This window comes from Globicephala melas, chromosome 11 (genome assembly GCF_963455315.2).
Source record: "Globicephala melas chromosome 11, mGloMel1.2, whole genome shotgun sequence".
NCBI lineage: Eukaryota > Metazoa > Chordata > Mammalia > Artiodactyla > Delphinidae > Globicephala > Globicephala melas.
Window position 1 is genome coordinate 6,679,314 of NC_083324.2, and position 24,520 is coordinate 6,703,833.

Sequence of the window (24,520 nt, forward strand, 5' to 3'; positions counted from 1 at the left end):
GTGTCTAATGGGGACAACGTTGCAGTTGGGGAAGATGAGAAAGTTCTGGAGATGGGTGGTGGTGATGGTTGCACAACAATGTGAATGTATTTAATGCCACTGAACTGTACGCTTAAAAATGGTTAAGATGGTAAATTTTATGTTATGTAGATTTAACCACAATAGGAAAAAAAGTAGATGAGAAAAATTAGATTGAGATGACACATCGATCCGAACGTAAAATCTGCAACTGTAAAGCTTCTAGGAGACATAGGAGAACATCTTCACCACCTAAGAAAAAGACTTTTTCAGAGAAGACACAAAAAAGCATTTATCGTAAAGAAAAAACTGACAAGTTGGACTTGAGATCGATTGAGTGTGAGGTGTGGGGACATCCGGGTGGAGAGGCCAGGTAGGAAGCTGGTTGTCACTCGTGATGAGGTGTGGGCTGGAGGAACCAGGTTGAGGCCCCAAAGTCAGCTGATGTTTCTAGCTACAATCTGCCTTTGGAGCCGCCAATGGGGTCACCCACCTTAGGATCCACCAGACTAGAGTAAGTGACTTTGGGCCACCTCTGGAATAGGTCTAGTTGTGGATGTCCAAGCAGATGAGCCCCTGACCATTTTCCCAAGGTATCTTCTCTGAGTGGCATCTCGCTGGGCTGTAGCTTATACCGTCGGTCTACTTCTCTGGCCAGGTTCGGGGTGCATCTGTGATCACAGCTCTCTGCACTGCACTGTCGCTTTCTCTCCCATCCCTGGGGCTAATGGAGGAGTCGGATGAAATCTCATTTCCTCTAAACAAGAGGCTGATCAATTATGGTGACCGGAACTTGCTGTCTGGAAGAATTAGCTTTGCATTTCTCTTGGGAAAGACCAGTGTCCGAGCTCTTTCTCCTCCGCCAGGCTGGCCTGGAGGGGGAGTTGGTTACTACAGTACCCAGACCCACAGGACTGCGGGAAAGCTGTAGAGTGAGAGGTGATTTTCAAGTGGCCTTGCCTTGCTGAGGGCCCCCAAGCCTGGGGTCCCAGCCTCAAACCTTGCTCTCTCTGACCATCCCCAGGCCCCTGGATTTCCTGGGTCCACCATCTTGGTACTGTTTCTACACAGCATTCATTGGAAAGCAGGGAGTTGACTTGGTTGCGTTGCAGAGTGATTCTGGGTCTTTGTGGGACAAAGGGGTCAGGGACTGCTTTGAGAAGCTGAGGAAAGCCATAGGTTTCCTCCTCAGAAAAAAAAAGCAAATCTACACAAACCTTTACAAAGGAACTTTACATGGACCTCGGCTAAAGACAGCCTGATCTGGGGCTCCCTGCAATGGCGCCAAGCCTACCTAAATGCTTTTCTGCTTAACCCTCTGGTTATCTTCAGGGGGAGGTACAATTTATGCCAGTTTTGCAGATGGAGAAACTGAGATTCAAAGGAGTAATCCTAGCGGCCTGCCTGCTCCCAAAAGGAGTAACTGGGCCTGTAAGCTGGGAATTCCCAAATTATTTCTCCTCCTGTACAGTTGGGAGTCCCCACCCCACCCTCCCATTCACAGCTTCTCTGATTGGGAGGAGGGGATATCAAGTAATCAGTGGTGGGAGGCCTTGACCCCCAAAGGGTGGAGCTTTTGCCTGATTCACCTTTGAGTTCCCAGCGTCCCACCCGAGGCCCCAAAATCAACTGACTGAATGACAACTAAGAGAATGCATGGGGCATCACAGGGGGAGGGACCTTTGGCTTTGGAAACAGAAATGCTCCTAGACATCAGCTCTGTCCATCCCAGCTCTGCAATCTGGGCCTCTCGGAGCCTCAGTTTCCCTGTCTGTAAAATGGGAGCAGCAGCGCTCCTCTGACAGGGCTATTAGGAAGATGAAAGGAGACAGCTGTGTGACAGGCACTGTGCTCAACATTTCGCAGCCATTGTCACGCATCTCCTCCCCCAAAGCCTAAGCACGCACGTGTAAATATCCCCCTCTTGCAGATGAAGAAACTGAGTCCCAGAGCAAGGCCATGACCTGCCCAAGGCCGTGAAGAAGTAGCAGAGCTGGAATCAGAGCCCAGGTCTGCCTAAGCCCAGTCCGTGCCCTTGAACAAACGCATGGTGCCTGACACCTACTAGGTGCTCATTAAATGGGCAAGGTGCCGCCCCCAGCCCCCCAGCTAGAGAGGCTTTCCGCAGGAGCCTGCGGGTGGTAACATCAGACACAATACAGAATAACAGTGGCCTGGGAGCATGCAGGAGCTTTGTTGTGACCCCTCCAGGCGAAGTCCCCCTCTCCCCAAGACCTCTTTGAGTTCCTACACAATGAAGTCTCTAGTCATGAGCTGGGGCAGTAGTGAGGAAGATGAACTTGAGTGCTGTTTGGTCCCTGATTTTGTCTTTTCACTTTTTTCCCCTCCTGCTGCAGCGGCAGGTGGGAGGCCCGGCAAATGCCCAGTGGCCGCCCCTCATTCTCACACCCACTCACCTACTCCCTCTCTGCAGCTTCCTTCCTGTGGGTCTGTGCAGAGCGGCAGCCCAGGCTCAGGATGGAAGGGATGAAGTCCGCATTCTTGGCCCCCTCCCAGCTCAGATGGCACTTTTCCAACTCTTGGGTGACACGGAGATGGATGCTGAGTACACGAGGGCTGTCCGTGAGCCTCGGACGTGCCAGGTCCAGGACGCGGAGGTGGACCAGCCTCCTCCCCCAGGGGGCTCCCAGAAAGACAGTGACAGTGTAGCACGTTGAGAAGGCCATAGAAACACAGACGCGGGGTTGCAAAGTCTGCCTGGAAGATCAGAGAAAGCTTTAGAAGAGCAAGAGTTAGAATTAGCCTTTGCCCAAAGAAGGAGCTCCCCCTGCTTCAGGGGAGCAGCCCGGGCGAGAGCCTGGGGGTGTGGAACTTCACAAGGTGCTTATTACAATTGGAAGGAAGGATACAAGTGAGGGGCCGAAGGCCGTGAGACTGGAGTAGGCAGGACCTGTGTGTTGAGCTGCGGATTTTGAACCTTGTTCTGAGGGTACTAGGGAGCCATTGAAGGCTTCCGAGCAGGGAGTCACCTGACAGGTCAGCCAGCAGGCTGCGTGGCTCCATCCTCCTCTGCTTGACCTCCAAATGCTGGGGGCTCGGCTCCGAGCTGCTTCCCTTCTCTCACTCTGCTCTCTCATTGGTGATCTCACCCCGTCCCATGGCTTTAAATATCATCTTTAAGCTGCTGATTCCCATATTTTTATCTTCAGCCAGAGTCTCTCTTCTGCATTCCCAACTCATCATCCAACTGGCCGCTTGGCATCTCTACTTGGACGTCTCACAAAACATCTCAAAGTTAACAAGTCCAAAACAGGATTCTTGATCGTGCCACCCAACCCCCAAAACCTGCTCCTTCCCCAACTTACCATCCCAGTAAATGGCACCGTCACCCACCCTCTCGCTGAAGGCGGAGCCCTCACCGGCCATGCTCCTGCGCCTGCCTCTCCCCCGCTCATCCTCTTGGTTCCTCTTCCTATCTCCCACCTGCCCACGGCCCTGCAGCCGGCACCCTGTCCGCGCTCGCCCGGATGACGCAGTAGCCGCTCTTTCTTCCCACCCTCTCTCCCTCTCACCCTGACAATGTATCCTCCAATAGATGATGGATCTTAAAAACAAACGAACAAACTTCGTGCTAATCTGCCACCTGAAAGTCTTTAGAGGCGTCCCTCTGCACCTGGAGTAAAACCCAGGCTCCTCACCATGGCTTCAAAGCCTCACACAGTCTGGCCCGTGTCCTTCTCTGAGCTCGCCTCATCCCTCTGCCTCACTCACAAGGCCCAGCCATGCTTTGTGTTATTAAAACCATGCTCCACCCCTTCCTGCCTCAGGGTCTTCGCCTGTGCTCTTCCCTCTGCCTGGCATACACTGGCCCCAGCTCTTTGCACGTCTACTTGGCAAAATAAGTCCCCTGGCAGTCGGTCATGCCTTAGTCTCTTCATAGCACTCTTCACAGCCTGTCTTTTCCAACAGAAGCAAGCACAGTGTGTCTGGCACACAGTAGGTGCTCATTAAATAACTCTTGAGTGAGTAAATCACAAAAGGCCAGAGCAGAGGGGACCTAGAAGCAGGAGATCGGGGGGAGAGAATGAGACCTGAAAGGACAATGGCAGGATGAATAGAGGAAAGGAATTAGTACCAGGTGGGACATTTGGATTTGATCTTAGAGGCACTGGGGAGCCACGGAAGGATCTTGAGCAGAGTCCTGGGAGGGGAAGTGATCCTTAGAGCGGGGGAGGCTGTATGCCCGGTGGCCATGTGACTGGGCTCTGAAATCGGACTGCCATGGGTCAGACCTCGGTTCAGCAACTTCCAGCTGTGAAACCACAGGCAAACCCCTTAGCCTCTGTGCCTCGGTGTCTTCCTCTGTAAGCCAGGGCTTGCTCCTGAAGCCTCCGCAAGGGCAGCGGAGAGGCTAAATGGGGTGGTGCATGTCAAGTCCTTGCTCAGTAAACATGGAGCTCACAGTCTAACGGGGGAGACGGGTAGATACACCCTGGCTCTGGTTCCCCAGGACGAGCACTGGACCGGACATGCAAGCAGAGAATTTAGTGCAGGAGGGTCAGGAAAGGCCTCCCAGAAGTGACATTGGACTTCGGGGAGACACTTTCCTTGAGAGAATGTTTCGAGTCAGCAGCCACTGGCCCACGAACAAGGGAGGAGGAGGTGGGCTCTGGCTGCTTTAGCTCCCAAAATAACCCCGATCCGAGGGCGGACAGCCCGGCAAGCCCCGGGAGCCACCACCATGCCTCTCCTGGCTGAGTTCCGGAGACCTTGGAGCCGCCCTTGCGCTGCCCTGTGTCCCCGGGTGGCAAGGGGACTGGAGGAGGGATGCCCGGCCCAGAGTTCCAGGCCCGGGCCAAGGGGTCTGGGTGGTCAGTGCAGGCACCGTGGCCCAGGCCCTCTCTCCCCGACACACAGGCTGCTGAGCTGCCCCACGAGTACCCAGTCGTGTTTGCGTTTCGGCTTCTGGACCCGCAGCTTGACCACCAGGGCAGAGAGGACGCGATGCTCTGTCCTTCCTCTCTGTGTCTCCCATCGTCCCAGTTTCTCTGTGTCTCTCTGGCTCTGTGTCTGTCTGTCCGTTTCCCTCTCTCTCTCTCTCTCCCCCTCTTCCTCCCTCCTGCTGTCCACCTCCCTGCCCCTATCCTGCTTCTCTCTCTCACTGCGTCTCACTTTATCTATTTCCAAGTCTGCCTCTGTTTCTCTCCCCCTCCTCCACCTCCTTTCCTCCCCCGTCCCTCCCACCCCAGCCTCTCAAGTTCCTCTCTGCCTTACGGCTTCTCTTTCTCCCCTTTCTTTGCTCTCCACCCAACCCCCTCCTCCCCCTCCAGTGGGAGGCATCCTGGAACACACACACACACACACACACACACACACACACACACGCACACACGCACACACGCACACACGCACACACACGATCTCGAGCCCAGCACCACCACCCCCAGCCTCCCACACTGGCCGAACCTGGCCCAGGACACAGGGATGAGGGCAGGGTCGGCCAGAGGGGTGGATGCGGAGGGTAATGGATGTGGTGGGGGAGGTGTCCTATCCTCCCCACTTCCCTCAGCCCCGTGCTCAGAGCTGGGAACCAGGGGTGGGGGAGTGGGGTGGAGGTTCCTGAGCTGTTTCCTCCCCTCTGTGCGACTGCTGGGCTTCCCGGCCCTTGGACTGCAGGTCGGGTCATTGGGCCCATTCAGCAGAATTATAAATAGCATCCTGTGCCCAGCCTGGCCCACAGAGCAACCACGGCCGCTGCAGGGCCCCCGGGCCCCCCGTCCTCCGTCCCTCCAGCCATCCCTCTGAGGCAAGGCTTGCCCATCCCCTGTGCTGCCAGCGGGTCCCCAGGTCAGTATCCGATGTGCTGTCGCCATGGCAACCTGCGTGTCCCCGTCCAGCCCAGGCTCAGGTTGCGGGAGGCGTGGGCCACTGAGGGAGAGGTCCAGTGGCCTGGAATCAAAGGTCGCCGCTCTATGCTGGGGCTTGCCGGCTCTCTCCGGGGCTGGGGAGTGGGGTCCTGTCCCCTGAGAAATCTCACGCTGCTGAGGGTGGGGGAGGGACAGAGGTGCCTGACGCTGGAAGGCCTGGCAAGAGGGGCACTGCCCCAGGCTTCTGCCAGCGAACTGGGCAACTTGGCCCGGCCTGGGCCTTGAAGCCAGAGAGATGTGGGTTCAGATCCTACGTCCCCACCTACTACTTTGGTCACCTTGGGACCACCACTTAACCCCTGAGTTCAGCATCCTCAGCGTTGAGACAGGAAGAGTGATACGCCTCCCTCTCCAGGGGCTGCTGGAGAGATCAGAGACCACCAGCTGTGAGGCGGGCCCCTTACTTCTCACCCATCCTCTCCTTAGTCCCTGAGGGCAGTACCGGTCGGGGCGAAGCTTACGGACTTCAGAGTCACACTGGCCTGCATTCCTATCTGGCCTCTGTCATTTACCAGCTCCATGATTTCAAGTAGGCTACACAATCTCTCTGAGCCTCAGTTTCCCCATGTATAAAATGGGCATGAAAACAACATCTGCCCCTCATTGTTGTTTTGCGGATGAGTTGCGCTGAGGTGGGAGAAGCCTCTGGCACGGTGCCACGCACATAGTCAGTGCCCGCACGTGGCAACTGCACTTTCCATCACTTTCTGAATTTTTATTTCTCAGCGAGATGACCCTACCTTCATCACTGACTCAATGGTCACTTCAGGCAACAACTCCCTTTCCCTCCCAGGGCTCAGTTTCTCCATCTGCAAAATGACCACAGGACCACCCAGGCCCTGCCCAGGTCTGAGATTTGTATATCTCAAGCAGCCCCACCGGGCTGGGCTGTATTATTATTAACTGATGCCCTCACCCGAGCCCTGTCCTCAGCCCCCGAAACCTGAGCTGCCTGGTTGCCTGGCAACTGAGGCGCGAGCTGGGGAGGCTTGGGTGTCAGGGTGTCCAGCTGCAGCCCCCTCCCTGCAGGCCGGAGCCCCGTCACTATGGTCACTATGTGGCCGGGAAGCAGGAGGGCTCAGGGCTGGGACCCTTGACCGGGGCAGCCCAGGAGAGGCCTCCTCTTCCTCTCATACCTGCCCAGGGCCGACCTGTCTCAGAGCCCACTTTCTCGGGGTAAAAGGGGCCATCAGCCTGGGATATTTTTATAGATGGGGCACGTGGTCAGGCTCACAGAGGGAGAAATCGGAGCTTCCTCGCGCTGCTAACTGATACGGTGGCCGTCACTGTCACCCTCTTCTTGGAAGCCTGCAGCCGAAGTTTGCCCAAAAGCACAGATAATTCCCTGACCCACTCCTAGCGCTGCCCTCAGGAGGCCTGATGCCGCTTCTTGGAGCTCTGAGGGCACTTTGCATGGTCACATTTAACCAATCACATCACCCCTGCACGACCTGCCCTACGTTTTCATTCATTCACTCACCAAACATTGTACTGAGCATCCATCCCAGCCCTACTGTATTCTGCCTGGCTGTGGGCAAGTCGCTTCACCTCTCTTTGCCTCATTTTTCTTTTCTGCAAAATGGGATACTAAGAATACCTGCCTCAGAGTTGTGGTGTGGATCAAATGAGATGACGACTGTAAAATGCTTAGCACAGATCTTGGCACATAGAAAATGCTGCATAAATGTTAGTTTATCATGATTATTTGCCTGAAATTGTTACAGTGTGCAGAACCCGTGCTGCACAGGGAGGGAACAGGGCTGTGTCCGATTCCTTTCTGTCCACGTCGCATCCCACACGTCCAGGCATGTAGTGGGCCCACAGCGAAAGTTTGCCAAGTGAGCGGAAGTGAGAAATGAACTCTTTGACCCAACATCTATTGCTGCTCAGGGCACTGATTGCTAGGACATCGACTTTAAACATCTTTTATAATTCTGGGTACTTCTTAGAATCTATTACGGCTGCGTCATCTTCACAATTACCAAAATGGGTTTAAACTCACTTTGTAGATTTTCACTCTCTTCCCTGTGTTTGGGGTGGGGCTGGGGCAAGTAGGCGCATGGCTAATTCAGGTGGACTTGAACTGCAGGACAGACAGCTAGGGGAGGGATGGGCAGGAACCTGAGAATGAGCACTGCCTTGCATTTTGCTCCCTGGGCGCCTCCCTTGCCTCACAGTCCCAGCACTGTGAGGGACCTGCATCAAGGAACTTGCTTGTCTTCTTTGAGCCTCAGTCTCCTCATCTTGAAAATGGGCACCCTGCTCCCTCTGCCCCAGAGTCACAGGCAAGACAAAGGAGGTAGTACTGTGAAGAACCCCTTCCAGTAACAGTCCTTAATTATAAGAAGATAGCGATGCTCTCCATGGAAAAGGGCTGGGCTGGCACCTCCCCAGGCCTACCATTCGTCAGCAGAGCCACGTTGGGTGGCCGCCAGCCCTCTGGCCCAGGGGCCGTTTCTAACAGCAGGTGATGCGGCCAGGCTGACGGCTCCAGGATTTCACCCTTGACTTCTTCCAAACACAGGAAGGGGCTGCCATCTGCTTCCCGCCCCTCATACCCAGCCTGCCAGGTCAGCCAAAGCCCCCGCCTCGCACCTGTCAGCAGGGTTGCAGACAAGAATCCCACTGGGGGCTTTCGTATGGATGCTGAAGTTGGCAAAAGCCTGGGGGCCTCCTCCCAGCCCCCAGCCCACCTGGACACCAGGAGCTCAGACCTGGGGATCTGTTAAGTGCCAAGGTCAAGAGTACAGCCTTGGGAGTCAGACCATAGTGCAGACCCTGTCGTGACCTTAGGCAGTCACCCCACCATCTGAACCTCAGTTTCATCATCTGTAAAATGAAGGAAATTAGAGTATCGACCTCAGGGGCTGTTACGCATATGAGCGAGATCGTGCGTAGGAAAAGGTAAATGGCATTTGGCAGTGATAACGCTTAGTTGCTCTTATGATTATTTTTATTACTGTTACTGATACTCTGCTGCCATGATTACTGTGACCATCTCCCTGCCAGGGAGATGATCTCATTTCCTCTAGTTAGGCCACAGCATCCATCCTTCCCGGAGGCCAGTGCTGGGTACACAGTAGGCGCTCAGTGCATGCTCTCCACCTCAAAAGCAAGCAGCTGTTGAAGAAGTGGGTGAGCCCAGGACCCAGGCAATCTTGTTCTCTCTCAGTTTCTGAGGTCAAGCTGTGGGTTCCTGTGGTCACTCAGCAAGCTTCTGTTAGACACTGACTCTGTCTGTCAGGTGCACTGGGGACCTGGAGATAGATGGACACAGTCCCCTGACCTCGATGGTGTCAACGGTCAAGCACAGTGGAGGGATCAGTTGTCTCTGCCTGGAGAGTGGGGTCAGCATAATGTTCACTGAGAAGGGGCCCTCTGAGCTGGGCCCTGCAGGGTGAATAGGAGTCTAACAGGCAGAGAAGCAAATGGAAGGGAAGAGCTTGTGCTAAGGCATGTTCACAAGGAAGCTCTGAGCTGATTTTTTTATTTTTTAAAACAGGAAATTTTCCCCCCATAGATGTCCCAGTATCCAGAAGATAACTCTGGCTGATCCAAGGGCAAACACATGGCCACTGGGGGGCGGATTCCGAGAGCCATAGAAGCCCCCTCCCCTGTGCCCAATCCAGTGTCCAAGACTTACCACAAGCCAGTATGTGAGGGTCTCTTATAAGCTGTCTAGTCCAAGCTCCTCATTGTACAGATGGAGAAACTCAAGCCAAAGAGGGAAGATGGTGGCCCGGGGACAGTTAATGGCAGACCTCCCGGCCAAGCCCGCCCAAAGCCCATCCACCCATGGCTGGGGGTGACCAGCCCCGGAGTTGTATGTTCTGTGCAGAATCCTGATGCCCCAGGCTGCCCCCCGGGGACATCACTCTCTGCAGGGCCCACCAGAGGCCCCTGCATCTTTCTCGCCTTAGTTCCTTACTTCTGAAATGTAAATCATCAGTGGGTTCTTTGTGAACTTCAAGCTGAAAAGCAGTTCACGACTCGTATAAAATGATACTCTGTCGTCGCTGTCATTTTGTTCAGGTCGGGCCCTAATGGCAGAGTTCCCTGGAGATAAAGTCATCTGATGGCACGGTGTGGGGTTCAGAGGTTCAGGGCCACCTTGCAGACAGCCACAGAGACAGTGACAAGGCATCTTCTACAGGTTGGCCTTCTGTTCTGTTCTGGAGCCTTTGTGGGTGCCCCCTCTCGCCACCCACCCATCTCCCAAACTGTGAGACTAAGGTTGTCTCGAGGTGGTAGTAAGAGTCTTTGCCATGACCCATGGCTCCCTAACATCCCCCTACAGGCACCATCTAGAGTCTTATTTCCAAAATACATACATTTCTGCAAATCTCAGCACAGCCCCCGCTGCCCCCGCCCCCAGCTCACACATGTTCAAGCAGGCTTACGCATGCCCTCGTGCAACCACACGTGTGCTCCCTGGCACACGTTCTGCCCTGGCACACACATATGTATGCGTCCACGGTCATGAACTTCAAGTGAAGAAGAGGGAGCAGGGTTGTTCTGTGTGAGCTGGAAAGCGCCCATTAACTGTAAAACAATAAAAAGTTAGCAAGAAGAAAATTTCAGCTCAACCCAAAGAACTCGGTAATTCCTAGCGCGGACATAGATTATCATGGAAGGAGGGCGTGAACCCCCCGTCAAGGGAAGCATGCAAGCCCAAGCAGGACTCTACACAGGTGCTATGAAGGGGCTTGGGCATCCCAGGGATTTTCACCTCTGAGGTCCCTTCTGGTCTGTGGATTCAAGGAAGCTTGTGGAATCGGGGCCTCTTCTGGCTTTCCCTCAAGTTTTGCAAACAGTGATGCCCCTTTGGTGTTCTCTGCCCTGGGGCGGGGCTTCCTGGAGTACCCCCGCAGTTCAGGACGTGGTGCACAAGGACCAGCTCCGAGCAGGCCTGATATCGTTGGCATCTGTGGCCCCCGCTAAAGATGCCCACACCAGAGCCCCCGGAACCTGGCACCCATTTCACGCCAGGCCTGACCCTGGAGAGGGAGAGAGGTGACGGCTCTGGCTTTGTCAGTCAGTTGTAACAAGGAGTCTGGGGTAGCAAAAGCCCTGATTTAGCAGGAGGTGTCAGGGACTGAGATATCTAGAGAGGTCGGGAGTGAGTGAGGTAGGCTGGAGAAAGCTCCCAGGACTTGGAATTGTGCACGATTTGAGCATAGGTTCTGACTGCGTCTGAAACCCAAAATCTAAACTCCCCTGTATTACACCCAGCAGAGAGCAGGCCTTAGAAGCAGCGTGACATGAGGTTTGAAATCTAGGGGACATCAGGCTCCCCCCACCATGGATCCCTGTACCCTTTCTCTTCTGGGAGACCCCCCAGAGCCATGGGGAACTCCAGGAGAGAAAGGAAGGGCAGACATGGCTGGAGCAGGACTTTTGAAAAGCAGAATAACGGTGATGGGGTGGGGGAGGGGGTCTGGACCGTGCCCCACGGGGAGAGGAAGGGAAATCAGAGGGAGTGGCACCTTTGGGGGCCATTGTGGGAGGTCTGCTGATGTGGATATCTCCAGGGTCCAAGGTTTGGGGTCTCCTGGGGCCTTGGAAGCACTTTGGCTTTTGAGCTCTTAAACTTTCTGGCAGGACTTGAACTTCCTTGAGAAGCCGGAGGAGTCAGGCTGGGGCTCAGGGCTGGTTCTTAGTGAGAAATGGGGAGGGGGTATCTTCAGGGCGTCCCTTAGGCCTCCTGGCCAGCTCCCAGGATTGGAGATGAACTGGCACTCAGGGAAAATCCTGCACAAGGATGAAGGTGAGACATATCCCTGGAATATCCCAGAAACAGAGGAGAATGTCTTAGGAGGATAAAAGCTCTGGCAGAGGCCTTGGGCCTGAACCTGGCTCTGCCAGCACCTGCTCTGAGGACTTGGGCCAGTGCCTTCCACTCAGGGCCTCCATTTCCCCGTCTAGAAATCACTATCATTCCAGTTGATTGTGTGTCTCTCACTAGCCAGGCTCTGGGCTGAACCCTGTGCCCTGCATCAACTCACACTATCTTCCCAGCCACCCTGCAAGGAAGGGACCGTCTCCATTTTAGAGACGCGGCAACTGAGGCCAGAGAAGTGCCTTGATTTACCCACGATCCCTCAGTGATGGCAGATTGAGGGTTCTTACCCAGATCTCTCTGACTCTAAGCTCAAAGAAAGGGATTCTGACCCTACTAGGTTGCAAGTCCACTGAAAAGTGTTTTAAGAATTCACAGAGGGAAGAAGAAGCTTCTGGGAGTGGGAGGAAATTCCCAAGAGAAGATGGCACTAGGGATTGTGGGTATAGGGGCCCCGATATGGGGTAGAAGCAGCAGGCGAAAAAGAACGGGTATTCCAGGTGGGAATCCCAGCCACGCAACGTGTGGAGGAGGGGCTGCCGGGGCTCCACGATGATGGGGAGAGAGGGGAGCCAGGCTACACGCACCCGTCGTCGCCGCCTTACATTCGCTTCAGGGAAGGTAAGGCCCACGGCTCTGCACAGCTTCAGTGAGGCTGGGGTCCCCTGGGCCCACGGCCCCCGGGAGGCTGCGTTCGCATCTGTCCCTGTGCAGATGGCTGGTGAGCACAGCTAGCAGCGCCCACCCGCACCCGCTTCTGTCGCCGGGGCTGGCTGCGCCGGGGAGCGTGGTGCGGCGTTATTTTTAGAAGTGACGCCATCTGTTCAAGGTGCCGGGCGGATTCTGTTTGTCTCCGCAGTGGCCGGGACAGCCATGCCAAGTCAGGGGAAGAGCTGCAGAGCTGGCCTGCTGGGTGAGGGGGCCAAGGAGATTCTGCAGGCCCGTGAGGCGTGGGATTCTGGGGTCGGAGGTCTGGGGCTGCCAGAGGGGAGGCTCCGGGGCCAGGCACGGTCATCGCAGGGCGTCCTGTGCTCCCAGCGCCCCGCCTAGTCCCTGGGCCTGAGCCTGGACCTGCCTCCTGACAGATTCTGGCCTGACCTTATCCCTGTTCTCCAGCTTTGGGTTGGGGGGGAGAACAGTACGATGACCAGACCACAAGGATCCCCTGTGGGATGTAACACTGGGTGTGGCAGAAGACACGGGTCTGATCAGTGTGGTCCGGGAGGGCCAGGACATCTCCCCACTAGACCCAAGATGCTTCTGTGTGTCACACTGTCTTAGCCACCACCATCTTCTGCCTTCTGAGTCATGCTGCGAGGGACTTAGGCAGGGTTTCTGATGGCAGATTGCCTGGGTTCGAATCCAACCGTGATGTGACCCTGGGCAACTTCCTTAACCTGGCAAAGCCTCCACTTGCTCGTCTGTGAAATGGGATGCTGGAGCAGCTGCTTCCCAAGGTTCAGGTGCAGATTTGCCAACTTGCTTTCTGTAATGCACGCTGCCTGGGTGCATTCAGCACCCGCTCACCCAGCCACTCGGCTGACCAGTTTTCACTTTCCAGAGGCAGGCTGCGTCCCCAGATCTGTTGTCCCCAGTGTCCTTCCGTAGTCAGATTGCTTTCTCAGTGATGCAACCAGCATTGGTGGAGGCTGGTCTTGTGCTGGGGGCTGGAGAGGCCCTGTTCTCAGAGAGTTCACAGTCTAGTCGGGGAGGCAAGCTGGTAGAACCCACCCCAAGACCGAGGGTGGAGGGTGCAAAGTTGAGGAATGAGCCACATGTGATGAGCTGGCAGTGGGAAGGGCGTTGAAATGTGTGGCAGAGGGATTAGAGAGGACTTCGCAGATTGGCGCTGGGGCTGGGCCTTAGAGGGGAAGGCTTGCATTAGTGGCAAAGTGGGTGTAGACCATGCCGGGTGGGGGGAACAGTATATACAGAGGGTCGGAGGCCGGAACATGTGTTAGTTGTTCAGCAAATACAAGGAGCTGACTTCCACCAGAGCCCAGAGAAGTTGGCTCTGAGCCAATCAGGCAGGATCCTGGATGCAGTGGTCGGGAATATGTTTCTGTTTAATAGGCACCAAGGAGCCAGGGGTGGTTTTTAATCCAGAGGGTGGCACGTTCAAATCCAAGAGGCTTTTAGCGCCGGACAGGTCCCAGCTCTACTCCTGGCTCTGCCACTTGTGAGCTTTGTGGTCTTGGCATGATGTTATTTCACCTCTTTGAGTCTCAGTTTCCTCGTCTGTTAAATAGGCATAAGAATGCCGACCTCATGGGGTTATTGTGGAATAAGATGTTTTCAGAGCCTAACAGAGCTCCTGACACATGGAAGCCACTGAGTAAATGAGAGTCCCTGTCAGCATCACTCTGGGGACAGTGAAGGTGGAGGGGGCGGGTTGTGAGGAACCGGTTGAAAGGTTGTGGATAAGGAACCTGAACTAGGTCAGGAGCCCAGGGCGGCAAGGAAGACAATGAAGCTTGAGCTCTTACCCCAGTGGTCCCTGGGTCTGGGTACCTGACTGAGTGTAAGGAGGGAACGGAGTCGAGGGCTACCCTGATAGTCCCATTCTGGGAATCTGAGCGGACGCTTTACATGCCGTAATTGGCACAGAGGTCACAGAAGGATGAGGACATGTGGAAGAGTCTGAGAGCCTGGAGAACCTTCAGAGGGGACATTTGAGAGTCCTGGAAAGTTTGGTTCTGGAGCTTAGGAGAAAGGGCAGGGTGGAAAGGGCAGTTTGGGAATCACTCATGTTAGGATGCAGGTTGATGTCAGGTGGGTGACATTGCCAGGGAGAGGTGAGGCATTAAGAGGGTCAAGGGCAGGACTGTGGGAAAAGACTGCAGTTCACCCAAAACAGGGAAGCCATAGGAGAGTGGGAAGAAGGGATGGGGGTCATCAGGTGTGGGCAAGGGTGTAAAGACAGAAGGGCCCTGGAGCGGTTGGTGGGAGTCATTCCCAGAAGACACCTAGGGCCTGGCCTAGCCGGAAGTGGCATTTGGAAAAGCAGGGACAGGGAGCTGGAAAAGATTTTGAGCCGTAGGCTGGGCTACAAGAGCAGGACAGGATTCTAGAATGCAGAACCAGGGGAATGTTGGCTACAAGAGGAAGAAGGCCGAAAGAGGGGCTGGAATGGGAACCCCAACGCAGTGGTTCTATTTGTTTAACACTCCCAGCCACACCACCAGAGATTGACCCATCTCTGCAGGCTTGGGCATGGGAATCTGTGTTTCAACCAGCCCCCAAGTGATGCCAACACAGGTGGCCCTTGGGGAACCACACTTTGAGTGGCCCTGCTCTGGGGTCCCCGAGCTCCACTCAGAGAAGCTTTTATCAAGAGAGGAAGGAGAGGAAACCTTGACCATGGGAGGCAGTTCCTGCTCTGGGCTCCTCCTCTGGCTTCCAGACCTTCTGATTCACCCCCTTCAGGTCTGAAGCCAAGTCAGTGTCCCGACAGACATCACTAGCTTTCCACCAAGGAGAGTCTGAGGGAGAGAACCTGGGCTGGGGCAGGAAAGGCAGTGAGTGCACAGTCACCAAACCAGGGATAGTTCCGCTTGAGCCTGGAAGACTCACTGCAGTAGTGAGAAGTAGAATCTGAAAAACACCCCCGAACACATACAAACACCAACCCCTGCCAGTGCCTGCACCAGTCTGACTCCCCTTCTCCTTGGAATCTAGGAGTCCTGCTTTTCTGCCTTTTTCCCTTTTCTATATAGTTCTATTTCCTGGCCTCTGTGTTCTCAGGCCACATAGAATGACTTTCCCCAAGCCTTAGCTTCCAGCTTCTCTGATTTGGACCCCAAAGGACTTACCCAGCTATTCGAAAGTAATCTCCCAACTTAAACTCATCCCTTGGCATCTCTTTGGGTGAATTTTCCTTCCCCATTCCATGGAGGAAAGAATTTAATAAATTCAGACAGAATGAGATGCCACCACTGAACTATGGTCCCAGCAGGAACCAGAGGGAAGGGACCAAGCACAACACAAAAGAATGAATCATTAGTGGTGGGATTTCTGGCATTGGTGACAGGTGGCACTGATGGGCCAAGGTGAGTCTTCTGTGCATGCATGTAAGTGGCCCCAAGTGACCTTTTGCCTGGTGTCATTTTCTGGGCTCAGGCCCGCTCACTAGGACACCTCATTGCCTGACAACCTGGCTTTGAGCGACAGCACAAATACCTGGGGTCAGCTACCCATGCCTGCTCACATAACTCAAGGAAAATGCCCTGCGCCCTCCCTACTGCACCCAGTTCCTCAGGCTTCCCAACCCTGCGCTCCGTTGGTCAGCACTGCTATCCTGGGTAGCTCTAAGGGCACTCTAACCCTTTGCCCTATGTCAGCACCACAGAACATGGACAGCTCCTTGGCACGTGGTCCCTAAAACCAACTCAGATCCCGAATCAGCACTGTGGCCTTGGGGACAGCTCCCAGTGGAGACCGTTCCCCGCTGCGTGTTTCTTTGTCCTCCCCAGGGGGGCTGTCAGTCAGCACCACAAGCACGTGGGCAGCGCTCACTCCCGGCTTCTGCTAGTCAGCCTGCAGCAGAGAGAGGGGGGCCTGTGGTTATCAGATTCCCTGACCTTAGCTACCCAATCCGTCCCAGCACCCACCTCCATCCATCCATCAACACTTCATCCCCAGAGACGGCTCCCTGGGCCCCAACCCTCCATGGTCAGAGGTGAAGCCTGAAGACTCCCCAAGGAGCCAGCGACCTGCTGTTGTTTATGGGCAGAGCACTGACATGGCAGAACCCTGTGCTGCTTTATAGAAACCAGAAAAAAGGGTAGGAGCCTGGTCTGGTGGAAAGAGGGATGGGAGTGAGCCCTTAAGAGTGTCTGTGTGTGTGTGTGTGAGACCCGCCTCTGCCGCCCTCACCCCTCCAACCAAAGACCTATGCCAAGCACTGCACTCTCTTTTTCTGTTTCTCCTGTGGAAAACGAGAGTGTGGCAATACCCATGGCCTAGGGTTGTTGTGAAGGATTAAATGAGATAACAAATGTGGAGCGTATAGAATGGTGCTTGGCACATAGCAGGTATGATCCAAGCGTTGCTGTTATCATTTTTTGTCCTTTCTTCAGGCCTCTGCTTGTAATCCACGGAGACAAAGCTGGAGGCAGGAGAGAAGGAGGCAGATGAAGACAGGAAGGGACAGTGTCACCCTAGCCAGTTAGGATCTGGAGGCTGGGGGCAGCCAGGGAAGTCATTGCATCTGTAGGGAAAGTTGGGCAGGGCAAGAAATGAGGCTGGGGAGGTGGCTGAGACATTTGACTGAAACCAGAGGACACTTTCCAGGACAGCTGGTCCATCTTAGGCAGAGTCACCATCCCCAGCCTTCTCACTGCATGTCCCCTCTCTTGCAGGCCAAAGTGAAGTCTCCCCCAACACTTTTCTGCCTCAGCTAAGCTTTCTTGCCTTGATATGCTGATGACTTTACTGTTTTTGCTTCATCGGAAAACTCTCCTTTTTAAAGGGAAGATTTCTAAACAAGGAGCACATAAAGGGTACAAATCGTGGAAGGCAAGCACTGCCATGCAGAGGCTGAGGGGGGCGGGCAGTGGATGTCAGAGGCACCAGGTGAATTCTCGTCAGCCTGTGACTCCCAGGTTCTAGGGCATTTCTCCTTCCTTAGGCCTCCAGCCAAGCAGGAGTTGGCTTGCAACTAGAATCGTGCTCTGCTGGGGATGGCAGGACAGCAAGGAGGCTTGGGGAAGTGTGTGTGCCCTTAGAAGCCAGTATCCGGTGACGGGAGAATCCTTGAGGATGGCGCTAAAATGGCCCCTTAGGACTGAGTATCTGTCCAGTCCCCCTCTCACTTTATAGGACAGGAAACTGAGGCACAGGGAAGAAGGCATTGGTCCGAGGCCATACCGTGAGTTGGTGAAAGGCATTGGGACACAGAGGAAACACAGAGGCTTTGGACTCAAGCAGGCATATTTAAACTATGCCGGGTCCCATCTGTACGGCATTGGCCATCTGTAACCCTCTGAGCCCCAGCTTTCTTGCCTGTAAACAGGGACAGTGATACTACACAGCCCATGGAAGCGTGTGCTAAGCAATCTCTATTAATAGTAGTGGTCAAGCCAAGATTGGGGCTCAGCAGATCTGGTTCCCAGGCGAGTGCCATTTGGATTACATCCTCCCAAACTCTGACGCAAAAGTTGTGCAGGAATCATTCAACTTGGTCTGCAGAGCCTGACCATGGGGTTTCGGGGGACTCTGTGTGGCAAAGTGAGCATAACTTCAACAGCTAGAAGGAGGGTCTGTGCACCTCCCTTGCTCTCTTCAGAGTCCCAGTGCTTGGGGCAGGGCCTGAGATGCAGCTTTTTATTGGAGAGGTGGATGGATGGATAGATAGATGGATGGATGGATGGATGGATGGATGGATGGATGGATGGATGGACGGACAGGTGGATGGACAAATGGATGGATGGATGGATGGGTGAGTGGATGAGTGGGTATGTAAGACACCTAGAGGACCAGAAATGTGGGGGGTTTCCTACCATGCAACACTGGAAACTCCTTTGGAGAACAGGGGAAGTAGAGAGAGTTGACCCTGCTGGGCAGCTAAGGGCTGGGGACCTACCCTCCCTTGAGCCAGGCAGGAGAGTGAGAAGCTATGTGAGACACCCTGAGTGCCTAGCAGCCCACGCCCTGGCCCTGCTTCCGCCATCTGTGCCTTTGAGGCTGGTGCGTGGCTGCTTCTGTGGAATGTATATATATATATATATATATATAAAATTTTTTTTTTTTTAGATTTTCCTTTTCTGGTTAACAGGATAGGAGTTTTCTAAAAATAGCACTAAACTCGCCTCTGAGGTATTCATTTTCAATTCCCTTCCTCTTTCCCCGTTCTGTCTCCTTGACTGTGAGGATTCAAAGCCGAGACTGTCATTGTCAGCTTTGATGCATACACACACATACACACACACAGATCGTGGGGCTTGCACACTCAGAGGCGGGCATGGGGACACACATCTCTGGCTCACTCACACTCACAGGTACACACTCATCCTGACGTACTCCGGTAGACCTGCACAGCACACCTTGTCCTCCAGGGTCACCCAGAGTCAGTACACATCTGCTGACACACCACAGGTACCCTCTGACACACACATACACGGAACATTCCCTCCCCCAGAGAGGGGCGGCTAAGACAACGGCTACAACGCTTTGACTCTCCTAGTGAGGCTGAGGGAAGAAGAGCAGTTGTCCCTCTGCCCCCAGCTGCCTGGCTGAGGTCACCCGTTTCCCCGGTCAGCACCGAGGAGGGTCCCCTCAGCTGGGGCGGGGCAGGGTGGGGACCACAGAAAGGCCAGAATTTGCATCCAGGAGAGGAAAGAAAATGTCCTGCCAGTGGGGATTAGTCAGTCAGGACCAGAGCAGAGGAGAGGCTAGCCCTGTAAGCTGTGCGTACAAGCTGGGACCCTCCCCAGCCTTCCAAGCAGTGCTGGGAGCTTTGTGGGGATGGCATGGTTGGCCTGAGCCCCATGTTCAGGACAGTAGCGTGGGGGGCAGTCTGAGAGCAGACTTGTGGGGGTGAGCTGAGAGCAGAGGGAAGGAGCGAGTTAAGTCACCATCAGAAGTACAGTCCCTGTTGAACTAGTCTTACGCTGTGCCAGGAACTGCTCTGAGCTCTAGCTCAGGTAGGCCTCGCAAAGCCCTGTGCGGGAGGGAGGCGTGCGGGTAAGAGGGGATGGAGGCCCAGGGAGGGGCTAAGACCTTGCCCCCCCAACTCCACCCCCATCACAAAACTACCAAATGGCAGCATCAGACCTCGTCATCAGAGATCTCCAGACGGGGCCTGTGTCCCCACATCTGTCACTGGTGCCAGGGGCGATTCAAAGTAAAGGGTAACTTTATAAATACATATGAAGATGGCATTTAAATTCCGCAGGTCAGAAAACAGGAGGATTCGGCATCCGAAAGTTATTTTTAGCACGTAATTCATTTGCGATGTGTCGTCCTTCAATTAGGATTTGAAAAGCTGATGGTTTAGGTTTTGAGGTGTTTTTTTTAAAACCTTCCTTCGAGAGATAGATTTCTTCTTTGTTAAATTAACTCCAAAAAAAAAATCCATTGCTCCTTCCTCTGCCGGAGTCTCTCTTGGCAAAGACTTTTTATTAAGGTGCCCCAACCTATTCTTGAGTCACTGAAATGTAACAATACAGAGTCATTTAAATGCTAATAAGAGGAAACCGAAATGCATAAACCCAATATTGTCAGAACATTCATTCTGGATTCTGAAGGAGCTGGCGCATCAGAGCCTGAAGGGGCCCCAGAGAACACTAGTCCAGTCTCTTCAGTTTCCACATGGGAAACTGAGGCCCAGGGAGGAAAGGGGCTTGGTCAAGGTCACACAGCAGGAGCTTGGAAAACAGGGAGGGGCTTTTCAGTGGGCTGTGACCCCAGTTGGCTGTGTGCCCCCTAGTTGCGTTGCTCAACCTCTCTGGGCCCAGGACTGGCTGCCCAGACTTCTGCCCTGCCCAGGCACACGTCTTAGCTCGGGTTGCTATAACAGAATACCATAGGCTGTGTGGCTTAAACAACAGAAATTTATTTTTCATAGTGCTGGAGGTTGGGAAGTCCAAGATCAAGGTACCAGCAGATTCAGTTCCTGGTGAGAACCCACTTCCTGGATTACAGATGGCCACCTTCTCACTGTCCTCACATGACCAAGAAAGATCATCTCTGTCATGTCTCTTTTTTATAAGAAGACTAATCCCATTTGTGGGGGTTCTACCCTCATGACCTAATTACCTCCCAAAGGCGCCACCTCCAAATATCATCACACTGGGGATTAGGGCTTCAACATATGAATTTGGGGCAGGGGGACACATTCAGTCCATTGTAGCCAGTGTGCCCATCAATTAGGACAGGGGTGACTGTCAGTGTGGTATTAAGAACTGGCTACAAATGAACCTCATCTCAGCCTTGAGGGAGGTGCAGTTGCTAATAACAGGGTACGTAGGTAGGAGGGAGGTTGGAGGAGGTGCAGAAGCCAGCACTGTAGAGTATCTGCTCCAGGCCAGGAGCCACACAGAGACCCACACATAAGGGCCTCAATGGGTACTTACAGCAGCCTGTAAGACAGATGGGTCAACCTCTCTGGGCAGATGAGGCCCAGAAAGGTTAGGTGACTTCTCCAAAGTCACACAGCCCATTTTCCTGAAGGGGAAAAAGCTCCCTACTCATGTTAAAAGGAAAAATCTTCTCTGATACCCTGGGCCAGGTCACATCTTCCTGCTCTGGACATGCACAGCACCTGGGACTCCCTGTCATGGCAAACCCATCATATTATGGAGGTCACTCATCTAATTGTCTCTCTTCCCCCTTGTCAGCACAAAGTAGGTGCACACAACACAATTAATGAGTGGTTGGTTGGATGAATGGATGGATGGACATATGGTAGACGGATGGATAGTTGGTTGAAGATCATTGTTCATCTTAACACAATAGTCATTAAAATCACCAGTAGCCCATTAACTCATCTCTGCTGTTGTCATCACAGATATAATTACTGCTAACGGGTCTCATAGCTCGTGCTGTCAGAGATGTAATTATCAGTGCCTGTAGGACACGCCACAGGTAGCAGGAAGACAGATAGAAGACAGCACCTCGGCGTTAGAGTCCCTTGTGGTTTTTGCAAAGCACTTTCATTCACATATAGCGCTTCATTTAAGCATTGTAAGAACCCTCTGAGGGCGATGCACCAGGGAAGGCAGCAGAGCATCCTGATGAATAACAGTGTCTCTGGATCCAGAGTGCCTGAATTCAAATCCCAGCTCTTCCACTCGCCAGCTCTGTGACCTTGGGCAAGTGACCTCACCTCTCTTGGCCTCGGTTTCCTCATATGTTCTAGGGAATAACAAGACTACCTGTCTCATAAAGTGGTTGTATGGATTGCTAATAATCACAATAATTAGTGCTTACCATGCGCTTGACTCAATTCTTAGTATTTTGCATGAAATAATTCACTTAAGCCTCATAATACCTATGAAGTAGATACTATTACTGCCCCTCCCTTTGTTTAAGATAATGAAACTAAAGTGAATTGGCCTCCCAGTCTGTTGAGAGGTGGCAGAACTCGAACCCAGAGGCTGTGTCTTCTGGAGCCCGTCCAGTTAACCTCCACGGCATCTCTGCACCCAGGCCTGCTTGGTCCCTGCCTCACCTGCTCCTCTCGGGGATATACCGTTGGGGTCAAAACTCACGGGTTATGGTGGTGGTGCATGCCCGGATGGCCAGGGGCCCCGAGTATTCCTGCAGGACTGCGGGTGGGAATCCCAAGCACACACGTTCTTTGGCGTCTTGTGTCTCTGCTTAAGGCATCAGGCCCATTTTAAGTTCTACTCGGTAAGATACCAGTTGGTCCCAGTGTGAAAATAAGGCTTCCTGTTGCATCCTTGAGTGCAAGTGCCCTCCTGTGAGGTATGACAGGCTTCTCCTGTGGCTCCAGCACCCCCTGATCCAGGCTGGGAAGCTCTGTACCCCGGGTGGAAGCTCACTGGATTTGAACACGGTGGTTCACAATTAGTTCCCAGTAAACTGGGAAGTAGCTGGGGCACAGGGGAGAATGACTTATTTTACAGATGAAGAAACTGAGCCTCGGAAAAGTGAAGGAACTTGCCCAGGATCCCACAGCCGGGGTTCAGGAGATCTCGGATTTGAACCCGGATTGCTGTGATTTAGGAGCCTGTGTTGTTCTTTAGAGAGAGGGGAGGGAGCGCCCCCTAGTGGGAGGGGAAAGAGCAACGGGCTGGCAGTCAGGAGATCCCAGCCCAGCTCTGGGCTCCGTCCACTCCTGCTCTGTGTGTCTCTGGACAAGTTCCTTTCCCTCTCTGAGCTTCAGGTTCCTCACTGGGAAAATGAGATTAACCCTAAATTACCTCCAGGTCTAAAACTCTGTGCAAGAGGAAAGGATTGTGAAGGAAAGAGATGGGGCAGGGGAGGGGCACACGAGGGAGGAGTTGGGGCTGGGGTGGGGCTCAGTCCCACCTTCCTGCCCCCACCTCTTCCCCCTCACTGTTCTGGGCCTAGGACGGCCAGCTTTCCGCGGCTGCTGGGCGGGGCCAGTGCCTGTGCCAGACCCAGCTGAGCTCAGCAGAGGCCCTTTGTCACCCAACGCTTGCCGGGGCCTTGGCCACCGGTGTTGGGTATCTGGGTGGATTGGGTTCTCTCCTGGCAGCTCCACAGATGCCACACTCCGGCAAGGGTGGCCAGGCGGGCAGGGAGTAGCCGGGGCTCCCTCCTCCTCCTGGGCTCCCTAAGGGACGTGGCAGCCGCGGTCCGTGGTTCCGGACTCTGGGGCCCCAAGGTGAGGGTTCTGTTGACCCCGGCTCGTTCTGAGGGCCACAGTGACATCCTGGTGAATATGCATGAGACGGACCCTCTGGCGAGGCTGAGGCCCTCGATCAGTGTAGCTGTGGGCTGTGGGTGCAGGCAGGTTGCTTTCTCCCATCCCCACGCCTGTGAGACTCAGTGGGGAGAGCAGTGCGTTTCGGCAGATATAGGAGGTGTGGACAGAGGAAGCATCCGTGCTGGGGCATCTGGGAGCTGTTACTTGGGGGCAGGGGGTTAGGCCCCTGATTGTGTGGGCATGGCATGTGTGTACACAGGGTTGTGAGCTCTGGTATTTTTGAGGGGAGGAGGTGGGGATGTTAAGATGACGCCTGTAAATGTGACTACGTGTGACAGTGTGCCTGGTGGGGAGGGGGTGTCCGCCACCGTGTGTGTGAAGGGGGCCCTGTGTTGGTGTGTGTGTATGGCAGTGGGTGGGCCCTAAAAATAGTAGGCAGGTGGGGTGTTGCACCCCAAGCGGCATGTCACAGAGTGTGTGTACACCAGGGTTCGTATCACGAAGTCAGTGTGTCCATAGTGGACAATTAGGGGGTTAGCATGTGTTATGAGGGTACATCAGGCTATGCCGGGGGTGTGGTATAGCATGGAGGGCCTAGTGGGTGTCAGTACGTTTGGATTTGCAGTGGGTGCCGGTGCACGATGGGGTGTTGTACGAACATCCACGTCCAGGTATGTGTATGTGTGGTGGGTGTTACTTGGGGTGGGGGGCGTGTGTGTAGCACCTGCAAGCCGGCCCTCCTGGGTACCTGCCCCATGAGGCCTCCAGTGTCTGACCCCTGTCCCCTCTCTGCTTGCCCCTGCAGGAGCCATCACCCCGACCATGTAGATGCCAGCTCCAGGGAGCAGCATGGGCCCCGCTGAATGGAGACTCCTGGGTCTACAGCCCTGAGCCCCTCCGGCCCCTGGACCTTGCCCCACGCCCGGGGACGCCCCTCAGAGCCCACCGCCACTGTCGCCAGCCCACCTCGGCTGCCCCCTGGAGTCAGCTGCCAGGAGCCACAGCCGTCCAGTGAGGGTGTGCTGAGGACAGCCACACGGAGCCGTCGCCTGGCAGCCTCCTGTCCAGCACTGACCCTCGGACCCACCCCAAGCGGGGACTGCGGCAGACATGGGTGACATGACCAACAGTGACTTTTACTCCAAAAACCAAAGAAATGAGTCGAGCCATGGGGGCGAGTTTGGGTGCACGATGGAGGAGCTGCGCTCCCTCATGGAGCTGCGGGGCACCGAGGCCGTGGTCAAGATCAAGGAGACCTACGGGGACACTGACACCATCTGCCGGCGCCTCAAAACCTCACCTGTCGAAGGTAGGTGCACAAGGCTTAAACACGGGGTTTGAATTCGGGGGTCAGTCAGACCCTGGGCTCCCTTACCCAGGCCCCAGGAACCCCCTCATCTGGGCTTGAGCATGGAACCA

The 24,520-nt window shown here is 54.4% G+C and overlaps 1 protein-coding gene across 12 annotated transcripts in view; it reads left to right on the forward strand.

Annotated features, from left to right (window-relative positions):
• Positions 1 to 24,520, forward strand: part of ATP2B2 (ATPase plasma membrane Ca2+ transporting 2) — a 351,712-nt gene that overhangs the window by 216,575 nt on the left and 110,617 nt on the right. For all 12 annotated transcript variants that reach the window (XM_060307759.1, XM_060307760.1, XM_060307761.1 and 9 more), the window contains one exon: positions 23,907 to 24,410. In XM_060307759.1, coding sequence (XP_060163742.1) covers positions 24,212 to 24,410 — 199 coding nt within the window. In that variant the 5' untranslated portion in view covers positions 23,907 to 24,211. The remainder of the gene's footprint in view (positions 1 to 23,906; positions 24,411 to 24,520) is intronic.